Source organism: Physeter macrocephalus, chromosome 2 (assembly GCF_002837175.3).
Source record: "Physeter macrocephalus isolate SW-GA chromosome 2, ASM283717v5, whole genome shotgun sequence".
Taxonomy (NCBI): Eukaryota; Metazoa; Chordata; class Mammalia; order Artiodactyla; family Physeteridae; genus Physeter; species Physeter macrocephalus.
The window spans coordinates 100,060,097-100,084,269 of record NC_041215.1 but is presented as its reverse complement, the minus strand read 5'-3'; the positions used below and the strand labels follow the sequence as shown (position 1 = coordinate 100,084,269).

Genomic DNA, 24,173 nt, shown 5'->3' with positions numbered 1-24,173 from the left:
AGGCCGCAGCAGAGGGAGGCCCGCATATCACCAAAAAAAAAAAAAAAAAAAAATATATATATATATAGATACAGAGAGCAATGAATAGAGCAAGCTCAGGGCTGGCCTGAGCCTCTTCAGTCGCTTTGGGTGCATCTCAGTCTGTGAACAGAGGCACTGCATCCAAACACCTAAGTAATTAACTGGCTTACCTGGTGTTCCAAATGTAAGAGACTTTAATTTCATTGTTTAAAGAAGTATTTTATTTTGTTTATGTCTGAATCACGCTTTTTTCCCCTCAGACCAAATTTGCAACTCAAAGGCAGATTTACAGTATCTGAGTAGGACCTTTGGCTTTTCTGAGAAACTCAAGGATTAGCATTAAAGAGACAGGAAAGGACAGATGAATTGTGTTCTTTCTCTTGAAATCTGTTTTTGTAAAGACTTGCTTATGTAAAGTAGATGGAATAAACTGTAACAATAGGCAGATATATCAGCTGTTCATATTTAATCACTGTAATTTTCTCCAAACCTGGTGAGCAGAGAAAGGCAATTTGGTATAAACAACAAACTTTAGCTTCAGAGAGACTGGACTCTATCCCAGTTCTGTTACTTGCCCACAGTGGGGTCTTGGAGATGTTGCTTAATTGTTCTGAGCCTTTGTTTCCTCATCTACCTTGTAGGTTAGTAATTCTGAAGATTAAATGAATTCGTTCATATAAAACATTTACTACTGACCCTTGCCCTGAGTAAGCATCCAGTCGATGGTGGCTGCCATTATGATTTCTGTCGCCATTGTCTGTAATATATGTCAGACTGTAGCATATTGGAAAGAGCGCAGGGTTGGGAGTTAGACCACCTGGGTTCTTGCCCACCTCTGCCACCAGCTAACTCTGGGACCTAGAAGATCACTTGATCTCTGGGCCTCCGTTTCTCCATCTTTAAATGGCCAGGGAAGGGGTGGTATATTAGGTTTAGTGGAGCAATAAGTAGCACCAACAGGTTGCTGAAGAATCTTGGGGGTCAGGCCCTATTCACTTGTCTGCTTCCCCCTGGAGCTCCAGGAAGTTCATGTGCTGAGTCATCATAAATGGTGGGGTTCTTCACATTGTTGCATACATATGGTTGAGCAACAGGCGTTGTTGTTTCTTCCTTTCTGCATTATGACCTAAGGCTCTAGGTTCTAGATTCCTAGCTCTACCTAGATTATAAAATAGCCATCCATAAAGATGATATGAGGCACATCAGGCAAGCAGACCATTTTCATACCTTGTCTCTAACAAGCCCTGACTTTTTAGGTCCAGCAGGAAGAAAGAGCTACTTGGCTATTCTACTTCACAGTTCATCAATTTATAGAGCCTTGTTAGGAGGCATGAATGCAGACCTAAGCCCTGTGATACACTAGCAATGTGATCCTAAGAGCCTAGATCCACCTCTGAAGAGTAGGAATAACGATGCCATGCTCAAAGAGTATTTGCGACAAGTGAGTGAGATAATGTGTATGAAAGTTCTTAGGGACAGTATGTTTTCTTTGTTCTTTTAAACCTTTTATTGTGAATCTTCTGTGAGCCACCATACTGCTGAAGCTATTAAAATGTGCTCCACAAAAAAAGTACATTTGGAGGAAAAACAAAAGGAGAACTTCAATGCATGACCATATAGTTTCAGAAGTGATTTCTGTACTGATAACGTTGTCATCACCCTTTATGAAATGTGGGGTGTTACTTAAGTGTGAAAAAGATCTGTAAGATTGGCTGTGGTCTAAAGAGATGGTTTTATATGACTGAGTCCATTTTTTCCCACCATCAGAACAGATACACTGAAGCCATCTTTCCGGCTAGGTTTGAGTTGCAGAACTAAAGGACTGGTCTGTCTCAAGCTGGTCAACCCCAATGTATTTCTTTTTTCTTATTAGCGAGATGATGTTTAACATTTAAAATGTGACATTGTACACAGTGGAGACAAAATGTTTGAATGTTGTTCTTACTTAAAAAGTGTATTCCCTAAGAGGTCTGGCATCATCTCATGTCAGGCATGGGAGGCTTGTACCCTGGAGACTTGGAAGTGGCTATAAAGGATGAAGGCAGGTAGTACCCGCAGAAGGGAGGGCATCTTAGTCTTTCTAGAAATGGATGATTGAAGGCCTTTAAACCTTTCAAGAAAGCAAATGTGAGTCTCATTCTTTTCTCAGATTTCCTAGTCCCACACTGCGGTAGCAGTGAATAGCACTACTCACAATGTGGGCCAAGGAGTGTATTAAAGTATATAGGGTTGTCTGTGAAGCCAGTACAAGTTGAATCCATGGCTCTTTTTTTTCTGTCTTGTGGTAATAAAGTAACCGGAGACCAGATGATAAATAATGATGGAGGCAGACGGGTGTCTCTGTGGAGGCTTCTAGCCTGAACACATAACTGTACTTCCTCTGCTTCATGGTTGGTAGTTAGCTCTATATTTGCATTTCTGTAGATTTCCTGTCCCTTGTGCTCTGATGGACTTAGGAGACTGTAAATTCACTTTACTGCAGTTACTCTTAAACATTCCGAAAAACAGGCTGCTGACATGCCAGCAGGAAAATGCAGGTCAAATCTTCTCTCCAAGGGTGGTATAGACTTTATGTGTTCATCTCAGAGGTTCTTGCCAAGTAGGATGATGGGACAGAGGAGTTGGAGAGCCGCAGTCGTGATGGGGGAGTGTTGGTTTTGCCAAAGGGAGGAAACATTCATTTTTGAAAATGGCTGCATCTGGAGATTATTACAAATGAAATGCTGACCCAAATTAAAAAATAAGAAGCAAGAGTTAATTATGAAATGTTTCAGGGAGACAGCTTTTCCAGTGGAATAGAATTTAAAAAGATACAGCTATTTTTTAAAGATGAGACTTTTTTCATTAAAAATTGTTTAAAGTACAGTAGATATACAATATTACATAAGTTACAGGTGTACAATATAGTATTCACAATTTTTAAAAGTTATACTCCATTTATAGTTGTTATAAAATATTGGCTGTTTCCCAGTGTTGTACAATATATCCTTGTAGCTTCTTTTATACATAATAGTTTGTACCTCTCACTCCCCTACCCCTATATTGCTAGACATTATTTTCATTTTTAAAACTCTGCTTTTTATTTCACAAAAAATGCCAAGAAGTTAAAATTTTTAAATATTTGTGTATATAATACATATAAACAATAATATATATGTGTATATAATAAAAATATACATGTATACATATATATATAAAGTCCACTACTGAGATAATCTCTAAACATGCTTCCACTCATTTCTACAAACATAACACACACACGACACACATTTAAAACCAAAATACAATCATAGCGCCTATACTGTTTATGACCTGCTTTTTGTTGATCACATATCAGTAATCATGAATAACTTTCCGTGTCATTAAATACTGCTTTACAATGTTATCAATAATTCAGCTTTTCCTCCTCTAGTACAGAGAGCATTGTCTACTGGAGCTATCAGCTTGGAAATTGGAAAGTAACTGAGGAGCTGGTGTCACTGTCTTTAATTTTAAAAAAATCCACAACAAGCAATGGACACTGGGAGAATGAATCCCTTGGTGACACCACCACTTTTCCGTATTGTGCCTGCCTCGGGACTCTCCCCTTGGTCTCCCAGTTCCCCACCACCTGCTGGTCAGCCGAAGTGCCTTGGCTGAGAGGGAGTTGGCAGAAGACTGTCCCACGGCAGTCTGCTCCATCATTTAATCTCTGATACAAGGCCCTCTTCCACCCTTTCCCTTTCTTCCCACTTAATTTATACTATCTTATAATAATATTTTAAGGTTTTACTGTATTCTGCCATTGGATCAGCACGTGCTAATGAAAATACAACAGTGATGACTAGGAATATTACCTTCTTAAAAATCCTTAAATATGCTATACCTTTTGGATTGGTCTTTACTGTGGGAAGTGGGTAAGATGATCGTAAAACATACTTTGCCTGAAAAAGGACTCCAGTAATGAATGTAAAATACTACTGAAAAAATTTGTAATTACTGAATGGAGTGAAAGTAGTTTGCATTGCTGCTGCCAACAGAATAGAGTCGTCCAAGTCACAACAACTATAAATCATAAAATGTGTGTTCGTGAGTGACAGACATTTCAGCTGTTAAGGAATGGTTATCCCCTTCTCTTTGGCTTCAAGACCAAAAACTAGTTTGGGCTCATCTCCTTCCACCACCCTAGTCCACTACACCAGCCCCTCTCCCCTGGGGCTACTGCCGCAGCCTGCTGGCTACACACCTGCTTCTGTTCGTACATCCTGTAGTTCATTTTGTGGTCAGCAACCAGAGTGAGCTTCTGAAATCTGCAGATCACCTCCTTCCCCTGCTCATCCCCTCCAGTGCCTTAGAGTAAAATCCATACTCCTTGCCAAGGACTGCCAGGTGGGTGGCCTGCTCTGGCCTACTCTTCTAACCTCAACACATACACTCTCCCCCCGCCAGCTACAGCCACCAGCCTCCTCCTTGAGGAAATGTGCCAAACTTAACTCTGCCTCAAGACTCTGGAAATGGCTGCCCAAACTCTTTTCTGCTGGTTCTGCACGTGGCTGGTTTTCTTATCCCTAAGGACTCAGCTCAGTGCTCAGAAACGCCCTCCAGGCTTCTGCCCCCAGTGTGCCTGCCAGTCTGTCATACCTTAATTCCTTTATAGGACTTACTTCGGTTCAGTCATTGTGTTTAGTTATTGGTTTGCTTGTTGACTGTCTATCTCCCCCTCTAGGATCTAACCCCGTGAGAACAAGGACCTTGTTTGAACTGAATGTGGTTTTGCCCCTCGTGCTGAGTCGTAGTGCATAATCGGTACTCAGTATTTTTAGTGACTTCTTAAACTTCAGGTCTGACTCTGGACCACTCCAGACAAGATATGCCAAAATCGCTTCTGTATCTTTATGCCCTCATCTGAACAATAGGGATTGGTACTAATAATTACATTACAAAGTTGTTTTGAAGATTAAGTGAGATAACGTGTACAAAGTGCTTAAAATGATGCCTGACACATTATTCAATAAGTTCAGCTATTTTGACTATTGGCCCTAATCCCTAGCCTTCAGAGCTGGCATGGTATTTTACAATCTTTAGGTGTTCAAGAAATGTGCTGCATCCACCCAGGATAGTTATATTTTGTTTGGGCTTCTAAGAGTTCTCATTCTGGAGCTGTTCCTTACTGGGTTTTCTTCTATTGGGTTTAAATTCTTACATTTGAAAAGTATGTACTTTTCATCTATTCCCAGGGGGCATCCACAGGTGAGACGTGACCTGATTACCAGGCATAGTTTGAAGAGTTTCTTCTGTTAATTATCCCCTATGCAGGAATTCCCACTGTGGGAACATTCCACATTGTATTTATAGATCCAGATGCATTTTAACCAAGACAACCTAATGAGACTTTAGAATAAGATATTAATTAGTTAGTAAATCTAATTCCTCCAACAAGCCTTTAGTTACTCATTATGCATTTATTATATGCAAAACTTTATGGGAGACATAAATTGATCTCTGTCCATGTGGACTTTAAAACACAGAGAAGGAAGTAATAGATATTTAAATGAATAGATAACCAACATCACTGCCACCAAACGGTATATGACACATGAGTAGTGGGTGTAGTAAGTGCCATAGAATTCCTTTCCATTGATTCACATTTATTGAACACCTGGTGAGGGTAGGAGTTGTGCTGTGCCACCATGGGTTACCCAGATATTTGTGAACTAGTCTTAGTGAGAATTCCTGCCCTAAATCTCATGGTCAAAGAAAGTATTAATTGGGATAATAAAGAAATTATGAATATTTTTAAAAATCATAACAAAAGTTATACCTTTATTTGTGTTAATAAATCTATCTAGGCTAACAAAACAATCACTGAATTACATCAGTTGAATTTATCACTCTGTGATTGGTAACTTTGTATTTCTCATGTTGATTACAAGCTCCGAATTCATCATCTACCATGCCCATTTCCTCTATTCCCTGGTGTGTTTAATGGCACCTGTGCCATATCAAGCTCCACACCCAGTCACTAGCTCCCTTTGATACATGGAATAAATGGGAAAGGTCTGTTCATGAGCACACCTCACTTCCTGATGTGACCCTACCTCCCTCTCTGGCTTCACATCCAGCCTTGGCTCCTATCACTCAAGCACTTGTAGTTCTCAGGTTTCCTGATGATGCAATGCTTCCTCACACTTCCGGGCAGTCTGCTGGGAACGTCCTTCTTGTTGCTGATCCAGAAAAACCCTACACACCTATAAATCCTTCAAGCCTTGGCACAAGTAGTGTCCTCTATAAAGCCTTTCCTGACTCTGCAGAGCAGACTTGTAACTCATTGTGTGCAGGGCCACTGAGAGCCCATATGAATCTTTTGGATTAGACAAAGGTTTCTTACAGTTTTCTGGAGAAATGCAGCCCTGAGCTAGGGATTATGGGTTGGTGAGCAGAGCCAAAGGTAGGCTGGATTACAGTGCCTACTGGCCCCAGCCAGATCCCCTAGTACAGAGCACAGACTGCATAACCTTTAGTGGGTCCCATTTGCGTGCATATTTTGCTGTCAGAGTGCAAACTTCTTGTGGGCAGAGGGCAGACTATTCATCCTCATCTACCAGGGGACAGCTCAACGTCTGGCATGCAGTATGACCTCAGTACGTATTTGTTCAATGAATGAAGGACTAGATGAAATGTAAGTTGAAAAATTAATTTTTGTTCATCAGGGCACTTTGTATAGGAATGACAAGCTTTCAAAATATGGGGTCTTCAATGGGGGACATAATAAAAGAGGATCTGCAGGTGAAAGTGCTTGGATGCTACCTGAACACTCAGTGGGCCCTGAATCAGGGGGCCCTGGAGAGCCCAAAGAGAGTCCCTCTTTGCCTACCTCATAGCCCAGCTCCAGGCCAACTCTGCTTCTCCCTCCAGCCTTCCCTGCCAACAGAACTGTGGGAGCACCTGATTGCCCTGTGGGGAAGCCTCTAGGCGCTATCTCAGATGAGGATAATTTGGACTTGACAGGTAAACTCGGTCAGGAATGCTCACATTTCCAAAGAAATCATGACATTAAAAAGTGATAAGCTCTAGTATCCCTTAGGAATTTTCCAGAATGCTTTTAAGTATTTTTTTTAACATCTTTACTGGAGTATAATTGCTTTACAATGGTGTGTTAGTTTCTGCTTTATAACAAAGTGAATCAGCTATACATATACATATATAAGTATTTGGGGTTTTTTTTTTATTGTTTTTTTTTTTTCCCTGTAGTACGCGGGCCTCTCACTGTTGTGGCCTCTCCCGTTGCGGAGCACAGGCTCTGGACGCTCAGGCTCAGCGGCCATGGCTCACGGGCCCAGCTGGCCCGCGGCATGTGTGATCTTCCCGGACCGGGGCACGAACCCGTGTCCCCTTCATCGGCAGGCGGACTCTCAACCACTGTGCCACCAGGGAAGCCCAAGTATTTGGTTTTGATTGATTAATTACTTAATGAAAAGGTGGGAATAGGAGTAAGGAAACAAATTAGGATTAGGCACCACTGCCAATCAAAAAGAAAGAGAGTACTGATAAAACACATTATAAATGATAAAGCAAATTTAAAAAATTTATTCGATTTACATACATTTTATTTCTCGGGCTATATCTACTAGATAAAATGAGGCCCATGCTTTTCACCTCTCACTCTCTCTTTAAAATCCTGATTGTAATTTCTTCTTCGCCTCATATTTTGTGTCCTTATAAGCTACCAAAAATCACTTCTGGGGAAATGGAGAATAAATTAATAAACACACACACAGAAATACATTAATCAGTTAATTGATTGATGGAACTTTAGATGTAATTGTGATTCTTTGGGCTCATTGGATTTGGATAATTGACTTGTCTATCTATAGGAAACAAAAGAGGGTTAAGCATGTGACCTTCTGGTTAACATTTAAAGAATCCAGAAAGCACCAAGAGATCTATTAAGTCAGACCAGATGTCTGGAGGGCTTTTAAATCTTCTTTATATTGATGCCAGCATGATTTCCCAAAGACCAGTTCAGACCTACCCTCCTTGAGTGTTTCTGGCTGCATAGATGAAAATGAGGTAAACTCATTATAGCCTTAGTGTGGCTGGCTTTGAAAGATTTGAAAAATGTTCTTTTATTGAGACTGAATAACTGGATGTGCTTTTGCTGCCAATATCAACATAGTCCAAGGGCCCTTCTGTTATTTTCTGCTAGAGTTTTCTTAGGACATGGAATGGGGCGGGAGAGGGGGTGTGAAAAGCCTCAGAGGATTGTCTTTTGTTTTGCTTTTTTTTTTTTTTCCCCTGTTCTTGGCTCATACTGCAAGTTGATGGTAAATATTGGGCAATTTATTTAACCACACTATTCCTCAATTTCCTTATTAGCAATGCTGTCTTGTTTATAAGGAGTTTTGAAATTTTTGCAAGCACACAAAACACTGGTGCAAATAGCCAATGTAGTGTGATGAATTGGGAGATTGGGATTGACATATATACACTAGTATGTATAAAATGGATAACTAATAAGAACCTGCTGTATAAAAAAATAAATAAAATAAAATTCAAAAATTCAAAAAAAAAGAAACAAATAGCCAATGTAGATACCTTATTTCTAATCCAATTGACGTCTCTCCGCTAGTGGAGCCTACCTGCATCAGACTCAATTGGGGTGATAGTTAAAATGCAGATCCCTGGGCCCACCCCAAACCTTCTAAAGTAGAATCTCAGGGGGTACACCCAAAAATCTCCATTGTAAACAAGCTTCTTGGGTGATTCTGATGAATTTCACCATATCTCTCTGAGTGTCTCTGCTTTCTGGCGGGCGTGAGATAGAACTAGATGATTTGAGCACCTAAAAATCCCCTGGTATCTCTCAGAGTTTTCTGGACTAACCCAATCTGGACCATTTTCCGTAGAGTGCCCGTATATTTTGATTGAGTCATTCAGTTAAAAAATATCTGAAGCTTTGTGATGAATTGGGAGATTGGGATTGACATATATACACTAGTATGTATAAAATGGATAACTAATAAGAACCTGCTGTATAAAAAAATAAATAAAATAAAATTCAAAAATTCAAAAAAAAAGAAACAAATAGCCAATGTAGATACCTTATTTCTAATCCAATTGACGTCTCTCCGCTAGTGGAGCCTACCTGCATCAGACTCAATTGGGGTGATAGTTAAAATGCAGATCCCTGGGCCCACCCCAAACCTTCTAAAGTAGAATCTCAGGGGGTACACCCAAAAATCTCCATTGTAAACAAGCTTCTTGGGTGATTCTGATGAATTTCACCATATCTCTCTGAGTGTCTCTGCTTTCTGGCGGGCGTGAGATAGAACTAGATGATTTGAGCACCTAAAAATCCCCTGGTATCTCTCAGAGTTTTCTGGACTAACCCAATCTGGACCATTTTCCGTAGAGTGCCCGTATATTTTGATTGAGTCATTCAGTTAAAAAATATCTGAAGCTTTATTTTGCTAATTCCTATCGTCAAAATGTATGTAATCTGGTAGGATGCTGAGGACTAGCAGTTAAAAGTCAGGGGTGGGATGAAGTTAACAGTCAGGCTTCCAAAAGTGAAAGAGCATTAGTCTCCCTGCTTTCTGTTTAATGTTCGACTTCCCCTAGGAACCCAAGGTTGCAGTCCTATTCCTGATTTGACCTTGGGAAAACCATTTAATCTTTCTGCACAGTTTCCTCTTCAACAATACATACTTTCTCCATCTTCATGATACATTTTCCAGGGGAGCTGTTCAGTTTATTCAGAAGGAAAGTTCTGTTATGGTAACCGTCTATTATGCAACCAGATGTAATTTAGGAAGCAGTGATAGCCTTAGGTTATGGATCAGTGATGGCGATTATGTCTAATGACTGAAGAGGATCAAAAAGTTGTCCAGCCCTTCTTTTTTGTGTTGAGAACTGAAACCATCGAAGAAAGAGTACCCAGGCTTATGGATTTCATGAGTGAGTTACTGAACAGCAGAGACATGCAGAGTTCCTCTTTCTTTACTCAGAAACCTGGGAGAATGAAAGGACTGCTGTTGACTCCCGACTTGGCCCCACTGCCTGCCCTTGATAGGGATGATGCTACTATATCACACTTAGACTACCTTTTCTTAGACTGTTGTACTACATTGAGACCTGTAGTGATTTTCCAGTGCTGCATAACAAACTACCACAAATCTAGCAGCTTAAAACAACACACAATTACTATGTCACTGTTTCTGTGAATCAGGAGTCCAGGCACAACTTAGCCAGGGCATCTGCTCAGCATCTCATAAGGCTGAAATCAAGATGTCAGGTGGACTACATTCTCATCTGGAGGCTGAACTAGGGAAGGACCTGCGTCCAAACTCCCTTAGGTTGTTGGTAGAATTCATTACCTGCAGCTATAGAATTCATGGCAGCCTACTTCTTCAAATCTAGCAACAGTGAGAGTCTCTGATCTCTAGATGCTCTTTTAAAAGTCTCACCTAGGGCTTCCCTGGTGGCGCAGTGGTTGCGCGTCCGCCTGCCAATGCAGGGGAACCGGGTTCGCGACCCGGTCTGGGAGGATCCCACATGCTGCGGAGCGGCTGGGCCCGTGAGCCATGAAAAAAAAAAAAGTCTCACCTAATTAGGTCAGGTCCATTCAGGATCATCACCCTTTTGATTAACTTAAAATCAACTGATTAGAGACTTTAATTACATCTGCAACATACCTTCACCTTTGCCGCATTCCATTGGTTACAAATTACAGGTCCCCAGTCACACTCAAATGATGGGGATTATACAAAGGTACATAGGTCATGGCAGATCATCTTAGAACTCTGCCTACCATAAGACCATAAAATTCATCATTCAGTTCAAGTATGTATAAAAAGTTAATTGGGGGATTCAAACATTACTATTTATGAATTCTCATTCTCATGTATGCGGCCTTTAGTTAATTCTTGACTAGGTAAAAATTAACCTTCAGTTAAGGGAACGTATTTGGTTATCAAGAGGGAAGGAACAGGCTTAACTACCATGTGATAGATATACTACACCTACAGTCCTGTCCTGTCCTAAGCAAATAAAACATTAATTATGGATTATTGCTTACCTAGATAAAGGGTTTGCTTGAATTATTTTATTTCCTAGTTTACCCAGTATGATTCAGTTCACAAAAATGAATTCACACATATCTATTCAAGATTACAACTGTAGGGGCTTCCTTTGTGGCGCAGTGGGTGAGAATCCACCTGCCAATGTGGGGAACATGGGTTCGAGCCCTGGTCCAGGAGGATCCCACATGCCGCGGAGCAACTAAGCCCATGCACCACAACTACTGAGCCTGTGCTCTAGAGCCCATAAGCCACAACTGCTGAAGCCCGCGCGCCTAGAGCCCACACGCCTGGAGCCTGTGCTCCGGAAAGAGAGAAGCCACCGCAATGAGAAACCCGCGCACCACGACAAAGAGTGGCCCCCACTCGCCACAACTAGAGAAAGCCTGTGTGCAGCAACGAAGACCCAACAGCCAAAAACAAATAAATAAATTTATTTTTTTAAAAAAAGATTACAACTGTATAAAATGAGTTACTCTTTTAAGAGTTGTCCCGAAAGTTGATCTGTCACACTCTTTCATATACCAGCACTACCAAAAGAAAAAAATAGACAATGAAAACCTTCTATTAGGTGTAAACATTAGAGATCATCTTTTCAACGTTTCTTATCACAGCAACATGCTGAAGAAAGACAATGTATCAAAAATGGGTAACAAGTAACCAGATTAATATTGCTCTGTAAATAAAATGCATAACTAAATAAAAAGGTGAACAGGCTGGAAGAGATTAGCTAGAGATAAACAAGAATTAATCTCTTTATTTTGTAGTATTTCTTACAAATCAATAAGAAATCCTAAGTTTTAAATAATAAGTTGACTTCACACTCATTAGGGTGGCTATTATCAAAAAAAAAAAAAACCACCAAAAAATAACAAGTGTCAGTGAGGATGTAGGAAAATTGGAACCCATGTTCATAACAGCACTTTTTTACAATAGTCAAAAGATGGAAACAACCCAAGTGTCCATCAATGGATGAATGGATTAACAAAATGTAGTATATACAAACAATAGAATATTATTCAGCTTTAAAAAGAAGGGAAATTCTGACCCATGCTACATAGTGGGCCTGGAAAATGCTACGTGAAATAAGCCAGTCACAAAGGACGAATACTGTATGATGCCACTCACATGAGGTTCTTAGAGTAGTCAGATTCATAGAGATGGGAAAAAGCATGGTGGTTGCAAGGGCGGGAGAGAATAGGAGTTAGTGTTCAGTGGGTACAAAGTTTCAGTTTGGAAAGAGGAAAAAGTTCTAGAGATGGATGGTGGTGATGGTTCCAGAACACCGTGAATGTACTTAATGCCACAGAGCTGTGTGCTTGATGATGGTGAAGATGATACATTCTATGTGATGGGTATCTTATCACAATAAAAACAATTTTTAAAGAAAAGATAAATGGGCAAAGGGGATGAACATGTAGATCACAAAATGGGAAATGTTGCAAACAGGCTGACTTGGGGAGAGATTCTCAGCCTTGTTGGTAACCAAAGAAATGAAAATGTTTAAATTTCATCTATAAGAAGTGCCATCTTTAGTCTAATGAGAAAATGAATGTTACATGTCATCTGACACACAAAGTCTGGATGATAATTACATTCAAAACATACTTCTCTTCTTCCTCCCCTTTCCCTATAACAGATTTAAGTCTTCAGTTAATATTTTTACACCAATGTTTTATACAAGATAGATATTTAAACCATTCCTAAGACTTTCAGTATGCTAGTTCAGTTTTTTAAAAAGTAAAACATTGTTCTTGAGACCCAAATTGAGGCTCTGGTGTAAGGAAGGTGTAATATGGATTATGTTAAATGCAATTCTGAAGTGGTTCATTATATCAAAGAAAGTGTTTGCTTGCAAAGATTGATTAGGTGATTTTCCCCCGATATATTCTAGAGTTTGTAATAACAAGAGTTGTAAACTCTGAGCCAGTTCTATCTCTGTGTCCTAAAACTGGTACAGACAGTCTCAGACTTATGAGGGTTTGACTTACAATTTTTCGACTTTACAGTGATGTGGAAGTGATACACTTTCAGTAGAAATCATATTTCCAATTTTGAATCCTGATCTCTTCCCAGGGTAGCAATATTCAGAGCCACACTCTCTCATGATGCTGGACAGTGTCAGTGAGCCTCAGCTCCCAGTCAGCCACGTGATCACGAGGGTAAAAAAACTATACACATACAACCATTCTGTACCCATACAAACATTCTGTTTTTCACTTTCAGTACAATAGTCAATAAATTACATGAGATATTCAACTCTTTATTATAAAAGAGACTTTGTGTTAGATGATGTTGCCCAACTGTAGGCTAATGTAAGTGTTCTGAGAATGTGCAAGGTAGTCTAGGCTAAGCTATGATATTTGGTAGGGTAGGTGTATTAAATGCATTTTGACTTATATTTTCAATTTATGAGGGGTTTATCAATATGTAACCCCATTGTAAGTTGAGGAAGATCTTTATTTTTCTAATATAACAGAGCCCCTTCGAGTTACTGTTTCTAATAAGCCATGTGGCCACACACCTGCTTCATCATCTCTTTGTTATTCTCATAGTTTCCACGAGTCATGATTATGTTTTGGCAGTTTAATGAAGGCAATTGGAGTAAATCTTTTTGATGGTAGTGAAATGTAGCTAACAATATATATCTTATTAATTGGTCAAACACTGTGAGCCAGGCATTGTATTAAGCATGTTTCTGTGATTTCATTTAATCCTCATATCCTTCTGAAACAAATGATATGATTCTGATTTTATAGGTGAGAAAACTGAGTGGCAGATTTTTAATAACTCCCTGCAAATTACACAACTCGTTGGCAGAGCTGAAATTCAAACCCGAGTCTATCCAACTGTAGATCTCTGATCTTCCCATGACACTATGCTGCATCTAGGAGTATAACTATATTTCATTAGTATTAAAGTGATTTATAAGAATAAAAAATTAAACATGTGACTTTGTAAAAACAGCCTGTTAAAAATCACAGCTCCCAAAATTCCATATTAATTCAGGAGCATTTTTTTAAAGTCAAAGTTGTTTAGCTCCCACAAACAAACTGTTGTACATTCCAAATAAAATGCTTCCTATTTCATGTCAAAAGTGCAGATTTACTTCCTGATAAGATGTACTATTTGGAGACTGTCTATTTTTTATTGTGATTCAGGTGCAAATAACAGGAAAGCATATTTTTTTCCTATCTTGGCAAAAGGGGAGGTATTTCTAAAAAGAATGTAATGTAATGATTTAAATGGCCATTATTTTGCATTGTGAATTAGGAGAAAACAGATTATAGCACTGGAGTCAAAGAAGTAACAATGGTCTACTGACTTAGACAGGAAAGTCCAGCCAGGGAATTTCCCAAAACTCTTAAGCCATGAGGCGTGTCTGCAAGTCTTCAGAGACAGTCAGTGCTCTTCCCTGACCAACAAAATGAAAAAATGGAAAACCGTAGATTTTTTTAGAGACTTTCAGGCAAATGCCAACTCTGAAAATGAATTACTTTGCAAGAGTTTATAGTCATGTCTTTTAGGAAAAAAAAAAATGTAACATCAAAAGAGAAACAAAAATTCAAACTTGTCTTTGTAATTCTTAGACAACTAAACAAATAGTAATATGTGTGTAATATGGATTTTAAACGGTTGTGAAAATGTAAGGCAAATATTTTTTAAAGATCCTATTTCCCTTAAAGAAATTCAATTCTGAATTTTTCAAGTCGAAACGTTTTCAAAGTGTTTCCAAAAGGAATGTGAACATTGGCAACAAACCCATTTGAATATGAAAGACAAGCACAGGCAGACACACAGAGAAACAATATCGTTTCACTCAAAGCGTTCTGAACTCTGTACTGCTTCTTCTGTTTGCAGAGCTCACACTTGCTTTAACCGTCTGGATCTCCCTCCGTACCCATCCTTCTCCATGCTTTATGAAAAACTCTTGACAGCAGTTGAAGAGACCAGTACCTTTGGACTTGAGTGACCTGGAGGCACAATGCCCTGCTCCGTGTAGACAGGCAATTCCAGAAGCTGCCCTCTAGAAGAATGGCTGAACATTGGAAGTTTCAAGAGTACAGTTCCATTAGGGTAAAGCTGAGTGCTGTTATTTTCCAGGAACACGTGTTCTGTCACATTTGGGGACTGGATAGTGGTGATGAGTCCTCTTGGAAGGATTTGGGTGAGCTTGATGCCCAGGGAACCACCCAACAATCTTTCAATCAACAGTTCTTGACTGCCAAACTTTTTTCCATTTGTTATGTTCCAAGACAAAGATGAACCTGTACACGATCAGCTCCATGATAACTTTTAGAGACTCAGGAGAATCTTGAAACTTACCTTTGACCGTGATTCAAGCCAAACTGGCAGCACTTGGCCCAATCTCCAAATTAGTGCAAGTTAAATAATATAATAAAAACAAATATATCTCCTGAAAATACATTCATTTAAGCCCTAAGTTATGACAGAATATTCATTTTCTTGCTTATGAGTGCCTGCATGGTGTGCACCATAGGTTTCAGCTTTCATGGGACACAGTGAAAATGAAACCAAGTCAATATGAGGTAACCTTAAAGATTTGCAATAAGGTGGTCTGTGACAATGTATATGCAAAGTGGTATGTGTGTAATTATGGCCGAAGACAAACTGTTATTCAGTGAATTACTAATGACAGATTTTATGCTTTATAATGCATGAAAACAGTTTTAAAATAACTAGCAATTAATCACAGCATATCAGGAAAAAGTACACAGTGAGTTCTGTTTATTTTTTATAAGTTCATTATATTTATGTTCTCTAAGATGTATATAAGAACCTACCTATCATACTGTACGTATCATCTGTTCCATTTTCACGTTCCATGCTTACTAGGGCATCATGCTAATATGTATCCTTTTAAGCACTCTCAAAGGGAACAAAAGGGCCTTTTATATTTATAAAGGTACAAAAAAATTCCCCAAAATATTTTGCACTGAATGTACCAAAGTTGAAGGGACATTACAATATGACTAACAGCAACTCCATCACTTGACAAGTATAATAGAAAATAGCTTCTAAATCAAACTTTCTTCACAGTGCCATGTCTACCACTACAAGGACTGTGCATCTAAGTAATAATTTTTTAAGATTCACTCTATGTGATAGTATGATATGCATTTATTTAAAATGCATTAGACTCTCTTCCATCCATCAAATACTTTGCAGGATGGCATTTAATACAGATATTTCGTATTTCCCCCACTGCTTTTTATTTGTACAGCATCATTAAACACTAAGCTCAGTTAGGGAGCCATCAGCAACACCCAAGAAGAGATCAGCTCTCTTTAGTAATAAGAATTCCATTTTCCCTCATTAGTGAAGACATCACAAATTGAAACTCTCAGTACTATATTTCTAAGCCTACATTTTCACTGATGCATAATTTTCTTATCAATATTAAGAAACAATTTTTCTATGATATCTCAGAAACTGCATGATATCACTAAAGTTATTTCTGCTTAGTTTATCAGAGGGTGTTCTTCATTTTTAATGCTTTGGGGTTATTCCACATCCTTGTTTATTTCTTGACTTATGGTCATAACTAATCAGGTGTTCAATAGAGTGAAGTTAAATTGAGGGTAATAAAATCATTGGATTAAACATTTGGTTTGCCAGCCTATGGTATTACAGGCATTGCCCAAATACTTCTTCGAGAACTGTATTTATGGAATACAGTGGAAGTCCTATTACGAGGTGTTGGCAATCCTACATTTTATGGAGGTCAAATGCATGGTTTTCATAGGTGGTTTGTAAGAACTGATTTCACTGTTGGTTAAGCTACATTTACTATTGGGACCCTCAGGAGGAATACCACTCGTGTTGCATTCCTGCTCTTAAGGCAAGTACTGTGGTGTGGAGAAACGTTCTGGGGAAAAGGTTACAGAAATCTGGAAATAAGAAGGAAAGATTTATCTGTGTACTATAATTGTATCAGAAAGAAAGAAAAAAATTGAACTGGAAATGTTAGTTTGTACTTACTTATCATGAATATAAGTATATATTTAATCTTACAAACTATTTTTACTTGTATTTTTTTCATTATAAGGAAAAATAGTATAACATGCTTTTTTAAAAAAAAAAACACATTTTTGATGGTATATAAGATGTTTCAGAGCTGGCATTCTCTAAGCAGCTGATATAGAAGGTTGCATTTCTTTCAAAAATATTTTCATAGACCATGTCAGCTTGCATTTTGGTTTGTGACACTTTGTTACCATATTACACATTATTAGGTAAAAGAGATTTGAAATAAAATATCTCTCTTTAATTATTTTTAGCAAATATACTTCTTTGTTAAGGCATCCAGATTCTTTCCAAATACCAGTAGAATCGTCCAGCTGCTATCATTCTCAGAATTGGGAATTATCCAAGATGGACCTCTCACGTCAGAACACCATGATAACTGATCTATTATTATTCATTAGTAAAACAAAAGAGTCCAATAATAACTATTTAAAATATTAAATAACATTTCCACAGAATAAATTAGACGTTAATATACTCTACAAATAGAAATATCTGTAAATATTTTCTTCTGGACTATGAACCTAGATAATTTGGCTGTCTGATCTTATTTTCTTTAAGAAACTCATAAGTGATGCTTATACTATACCATCTTATACTATAAAAGACAGTCATGATACATCATATATGTATGCAGAACTTCTGTTAGGTGAGAGAAGAGGCCCACTATTGGCATTCACTCTGTGCCAGCCACTGTGTTTGATGATGGAGCTACAAGATTCAAAAATCTGCCCTCAAGAAGCTCACAGTCTAGTGGAGTAGACACCAAGTTTCAAAAAAAGTATTCTAAATAAAATTTGGTATGTTCTACAGTCAAGGAATGAGGAGAGAATGGCTTGCTCCATCTGGGGGTTCCAGTGAAGGGTTCATACATGGGAGATACTGCGGCTAAAAAAAAATCATATAAATGTTCTTTCTGTTGACCTGTAACAGTGTGATGCTACTGGTCAAATGTGGAAGCCCAGAGTGTGTTTACACACAGAGTTTAAAGTGTGCAGGGGGTGGGGAGCTGCACTGTGAAGGACCAACTCAAGGATCTTCAAATTACCCCAAAAATGCCAAAATTAAGTTCAGTAGTTTCCCTTCATCTGCACTACAATGTACCTTTGGTTTTCAGTGTGAAAAATCCCAATCCTTGAGCCCATCCACCACTGGGGTCAAAACTTTTTTCTTGTGCACAAAATGAGTGTATCTTGGTCAAAGAAGTGCGGTCACAATTTTCTACTGTATATTGTGTTTATAATTAAGTAGAAATTCTGTAATAAATGAAGGAAAATTTGTTGTACTTGCTTAACAATCAGAAGTCTAAAAAAACCTGCATTCAGATGATTAACAGTAACAGTAGAATATGTTTGAACAGCGCTTTAGAGTTTCTAAGCGCTTTTAAGTGCTTAGTCGCTCTTGTTCCTCGCACTCTGTGGGGTAGAAGGTATCAGGTCCCATCCGGGTTGAGGCTGATTTTCACAGGTGGCTTGTGAGATCAATTTTAGTACTTTACAGCTACAGTTCTAGGTTTCATCTCGAGAAATGTGGAGACTAATGTTTCTACCAGCCTATTCCCATTTCAGTGAAGTTTACAAGCTGCTTTGTCTACCCAAACTCTCATTTTTTCAAACACTCTTAAAATGTGACACCTTCTGAAAAGTCCATGAAGAAATTAGCATATTCATGGAAAAACTCCCCATATTCTTAATGTTTCCATTTTACTACTTGTTATGAGAAATTAAAAACAAACTGCAAAATTTGATTGCGCTTGGTGGATTTATATAGTATAGTAAGTTTAGTTTTCTCAAATATTATTTGGAAGCAAGGTAATGAAAAAACACTTTAATTAGAAGCCTGATTTTATTTTTTAATTTTGGACAAGGATGGATCTAGAAAACCCTCATAGCTGAGTTCCAGTGATGTGGATGAAGGAACTACTGCAGGTTCTCTTTTCCTCTCTGTCCTCCTCACATTCCTCCAACTTTTTTTTTTCTATCTGCACAAATTGTATTTATGACTTGACTACTTCTAAGGCAAACATCTGATAACGAATAGCCTTAAAGTCTTTTTTCCAATCCAACCCAATTCAGAAAATTCCCATTGAGGATGAAATGATGCTATACCATCATTACAAGATACCTATCACCCTGCGTAGAAAAAATGCAAATAAAGAACATGCCTCATCCTCAAACTGAATCTGACTTTCAGGCCCGTTTGTGCTCTCTTACCTTCTTTCTGATTTAATTGATGAATGAAAACACTCTAAATCTTAGACACCTTCTATAAAATTTGAGTTTAAATTAATGAGAATGTCACTTTCAGTTAGATCCTAATTTTGCAAAAACTATTACCTTTCTAGTTCGATTGTGTTTTCTAGATAGATTTGCTTTTCTAATATGGAAGCAAAGAAATGTCAGAGACATCAAGCTTTCTGAATTGTGGCTTAAGGCCAACAACTTGCTGCCCACTAGAAGGATGATAGAAACAAAAATCAGAAAAGAGGAGCCCAGTGGTGGTGCCTCCCTCCCTCCCCCACCCCTGCTAAGAATGTAGTGCTAATTATTGACCAACCTTCAAGATTCAGGAGTGGTAACTGCATTCCAGGGAGCTGGCACAAAGGATATACTTAATGTGTGTGCACTACCCGTATCAGAGCAGTCCACAGGACTGTAGCAGAGGGAAAGTTAAAACCAAGATGGAAGGATCATCTTAGGCCTTGCTGGTGGGTGTAGGAACATATACTTTGGTTTCTGATTTAGAGAAAAAGAATGCCGTGCTGCCTGATGAGAGCACTGCTTGGTAATCTACCTGGTGGGAAATACCCTTATTTTATAACTTAAGTAGGTTTATAACATTTTCTGTATTGCAAAACAGAACTTAGCCCCAAAGTATTAAAGCTAACCATAGCTCAATCAGGAGATTCAACAATTTAGCATTAAATTATGTTGTGGACTAGTTTTAATTTAAGAATTATCGTTACTATTACTGAACTTTGTATGGGAAAAATGAGAGAGGGTGTTGTTGCTTGACACATTTATTTTGCCTAATTTGTTTTTTAGCAGACATTCTTTGATGTTACAATCGTTTTTGAGACATTTTTCTTGGTTTCTAACGGTAACTTAAATGTTCACTGTTCATCTAAAAAGCAAAAACCTAAGAATTAGGTTACTGAATTGCAAATGGAGACCTAATAAGTGTTTCCAGTTTTTCGAGAAATTCATCAAGACTGAAATACATTTGCTTAGATTTAATCTGTTAGGTAGTTTATTGGGCTTTCATGATCAAACAGTTCAGCAGAATTGGAAGGGCCTACTTGTATGGTTTCTGGGGAACACAGGAAAATTAAATTTAAATATGTGATTTTTACATCTAGTGGCCTTGGGCAGGTGATATCTTTCTATCCAATTTTCTTTTAAGATATTACAGCCCTCAGGAGTGTTGATAGGTATAGTGTATGATTCAAACTGAATCAGCTATTACTGATGCAGGTAAGGAACCATTAGTAAACTCTTGGTTACTATCACCTTCTATAAAAAAAGCATGTATAATGTTCAAGAAATACCTTGGAAGGACTAACCAAGAAACACACAAAATGAATGTTCTTTTAGGACCCTAATGCTCTAAAAGATATTATTACAACCTATTTTTCTTTATATGATATCATAAGTAAAATGGAGGCTGTTATATGTTGGAAAGTGCATAAGATTACATGTTTTTATAATAGGGATGCAGGCATTCCAAAATAAATAAATAAAAATACATGCATCTCTCTTGCCTCTTACTGAAAGTATTAATCTAATTTTATAATAATGCTTACTTTTTAATATTAAGTCTCTGTAAAAGAAAAACATTTATTTCTAAGACGTAGAGCACGGGTCGTGTATTTTTTTAAGCCTTCCAATTTCTTTTCACCAACTCCACCCATTGTGTCTATTATACCATGTCACAATTAATAGTTATGTTTCTATTTTGATTTAAGCTTTATATTTATTCAATGTGACTTTTAATAGAGAATAATAATGGGAAGTATTTGCTGTTGACACTGAAATTATACAGCTCTCATTTCACCTTATATTTCAATTTCATCTTTATTTTTTTCCCAAGCAAATAATACAGACTGTTGACATCCTAGAAATGAATCGTGGGTGGTATTAAATGGAGCCTGGGACTCTGAAATGTAGACTTGTTGCTTGTTTTCTGTATTCTTATCCTAACCTGAACCCCTGACTTTTGTGTTGTATTTTTTTATGACTCTGAAATGCTTTGAGGGAAAGATATTTTAATGTGTACAATTTGTTTTATTTTCATACTGATCTCTATTTTTGTTTAAAACCATGTTGCATCATGAAATCACTTAATCCAAAATAAATCTTCTTTAAAAAAAATAGATTATGATTTTTCTGTGATATATTTGGGGAGGAAAAAACTCAAGAAGGAAGAGACCAAAGTAGGGATAAAAGTCTCATGGGATTAGTATGCAGCTTTGTGGATACAGGAAGTTCTCTTTTCATGATATTTATAAGTAGGAATCTATTTTGTTTATCCCTAAAAGATTATTTTACTATTTGATAGGCCATAAATTAATGTTGAAGAAATGAATTAACACAAATCATAATCTCTGAAGTCACATGGGTTGAGACTATTTGTTAAACCATCTTGGTTGCATGCTTATTTCATAACCACATATGCACACCACCACCACCACCACCACTACCACCCACATCCGTCTAATCGAGGGGTCACATATTCACAAGCCTGCAGGGGCCAAGTAGGTATTTAATGAATGAAACTGGCTGGGTGTAAGCAACAGAGTGTGGTGGGGTTTACCTAAAGGAGGCATTCTAATATTTTGCTCCAGCAGATTCTAGTCACATGAGATTCAGGTCAGTGTTGAAAGACTCAGGCCAGTGTTGGTTTATCAAGAGAAATCCAGAAATCTAAATTTTTATATGGCATTTCTAGATCTCTTTAATACTGGGTGGATCAAAGCAAATATGTCTGTAGGTTGTATTTGCTTGCAGGTCCCCCAGTTTGGAACCCTTGATTTACTCAGTAATGTTACTTTATATTTGATTGGTAATATAAATGAACTGACCAAATAAATAAAACATTACTGTGATATGGCAGTTAATACGAAGAGATGGGGAAAGGAAAAAGGCAAATATATGCTGTAACGGCAGATAATCACTAAATGATGTACTTGAAAATGATCTGTGTTTGCCGGTATCTTTTTTTTTTAAATATGAATTTATTTTATTTATTTATTTTTGGCTGCATTGGGTTTTCATTGCTGCGCACAGGCTTTCTCTAGTTGCAGCGAGCAGGGGCTACTCTTTGCTGCGGTGCACGGGCTTCTCATTGTGGTGGCTTCTCTTGTTGTGGAGCACGGGCTCTAGGCACGCGGGCTTCAGTAGTTGTGGCACGCGGCCTCAGTAGTTGTGACTTCCAGGCTCTAGAGCGCAAGCAGGCTGTCATTGTGGCACACAGGCTTAGTTGCTCTGCAGCATGTGGGATCTTCCCGGACCAAGGCTTGAATCCTTGTCCCCTGCATTGGCAGGCGGACTCTTAACCACTGTGCCACCAGGGAAACCCACCAGTATCATTCTGAAAATTCATCGTGTTAATTCATATAAGTTGAGGATCCATGTCAAGATTTTGTGAAACAGATGTGCCATTAAGCTCTATTCTGTATTTTAAACTAGAAATGAATTTCCTGTATCACATGAGAACAGTTAAACAAAGACTCATCCTTTATAACTGACTAAAGTTTGACATTATTATTGAAAGAGAAGAGCAAGAGATTAATCTATGACACTGACTTCCTGGTTATTGTGTCATAATGTTCCCTGTGTAACCTTTGACCTCAGTGTGCTTTCATTATGATAAATTTATCTACCTATCAAGGAATGGAAAAGCGTTTTTCTTCATACTTTCCACTTTTTCTTGATCAAAAAACTTTATTAATGACTTTTTTTCCCTCTAAACAGATACTTTCTTCTAAATAGATACTAGGTTGACTAGCATTCCATTTGTCAACCGAAGTAAACTTTGGAGTAACAATAATAAATTGAAATGAGAATATCTGATAAAAATATAATGTATATATTGATAGAAATGAATTTCACTTATTTTATTTGCCCCATCATTATAGGTCATCTCAAAAGATGTTTAGATGATGTCTAGTTTAATGAACTGATTGTTCATTTAGAAAGGAAAAGCCAGCAATTTCCAAGCCATAAATCATTGTCAAATATATATTTCTTTGACAATTTATAATATTGTTATAAAATACTACCTCTTGCAACACAAAATACTTGTATATTATTATAATAATAGTATAATCATATAGTATATTATTAGTATAATATACTATAGTATATAGTATAATAATTCACGTCTAGTTGGTATTTAGTTGGCATTGGAAAATGGAATGCAAATCCAAATTCTTGAACCTTCCATGACATTGCCAGCATATCCCTCTCCCTGCCTCTCCCAGAACAAAACAACAAAACAAAGCATTTTTAACTGTTGGTTAAAGAACTGTTCACCAGTTGGTGAAGATTTACTGTCGTTCCAGTTTCAATCAGGAAACCATGTCAACATTTCTTTTTTTTTTTTTATAGAGCAGGTTCTTATTAGTCATCAACTTTATCCACATCAGTGTGTACATGTCAATCCCAATCGCCCAATTCATCACATCCCCACCTCCACCCCCTGCTTCTTTCCCCCCTTGGTGTCCATACGTTTGTTCTCTACATCTATGTGTCAATTTCTGCCCTGCAAACTGGTTCATCTGTACCATTTTTCTAGGTTCCACATATATGCGTTAATATACAATATTTGTTCTTCTCTTCTTACTTACTTCACTCTGTATGACAGTCTCTAGATCCATCCACGTCTCTACAAATGACCCAATTTCGTTACTTTTTATGGCTGAGTAATATTGCATTGTATATATGTGCCACATCTTCTTTATCCAGTCGTCTGTCGATGGGCATTTAGGTTGCTTCCATGACCTGGCTATTGTAAATAGTGTTGCAGTGAACATTGGGGTGCATGTGT

At 37.9% G+C, this 24,173-nt stretch overlaps 1 protein-coding gene across 8 annotated transcripts in view; it reads left to right on the top strand.

Moving 5' to 3' along the window:
• HECW2 (HECT, C2 and WW domain containing E3 ubiquitin protein ligase 2) overlaps nucleotides 1-21,460 on the top strand; it is a 410,406-nt gene extending 388,946 nt beyond the window's left edge. For all 8 annotated transcript variants that reach the window (XM_055089204.1, XM_028480351.2, XM_024115624.2 and 5 more), the window contains one exon: nucleotides 14,940-21,460. In XM_055089204.1, the coding sequence (XP_054945179.1) occupies nucleotides 14,940-15,051 (112 nt within the window). In that variant the 3' untranslated portion in view covers nucleotides 15,052-21,460. The remainder of the gene's footprint in view (nucleotides 1-14,939) is intronic.
• The last annotated feature ends 2,713 nt before the right edge of the window (nucleotides 21,461-24,173 follow it).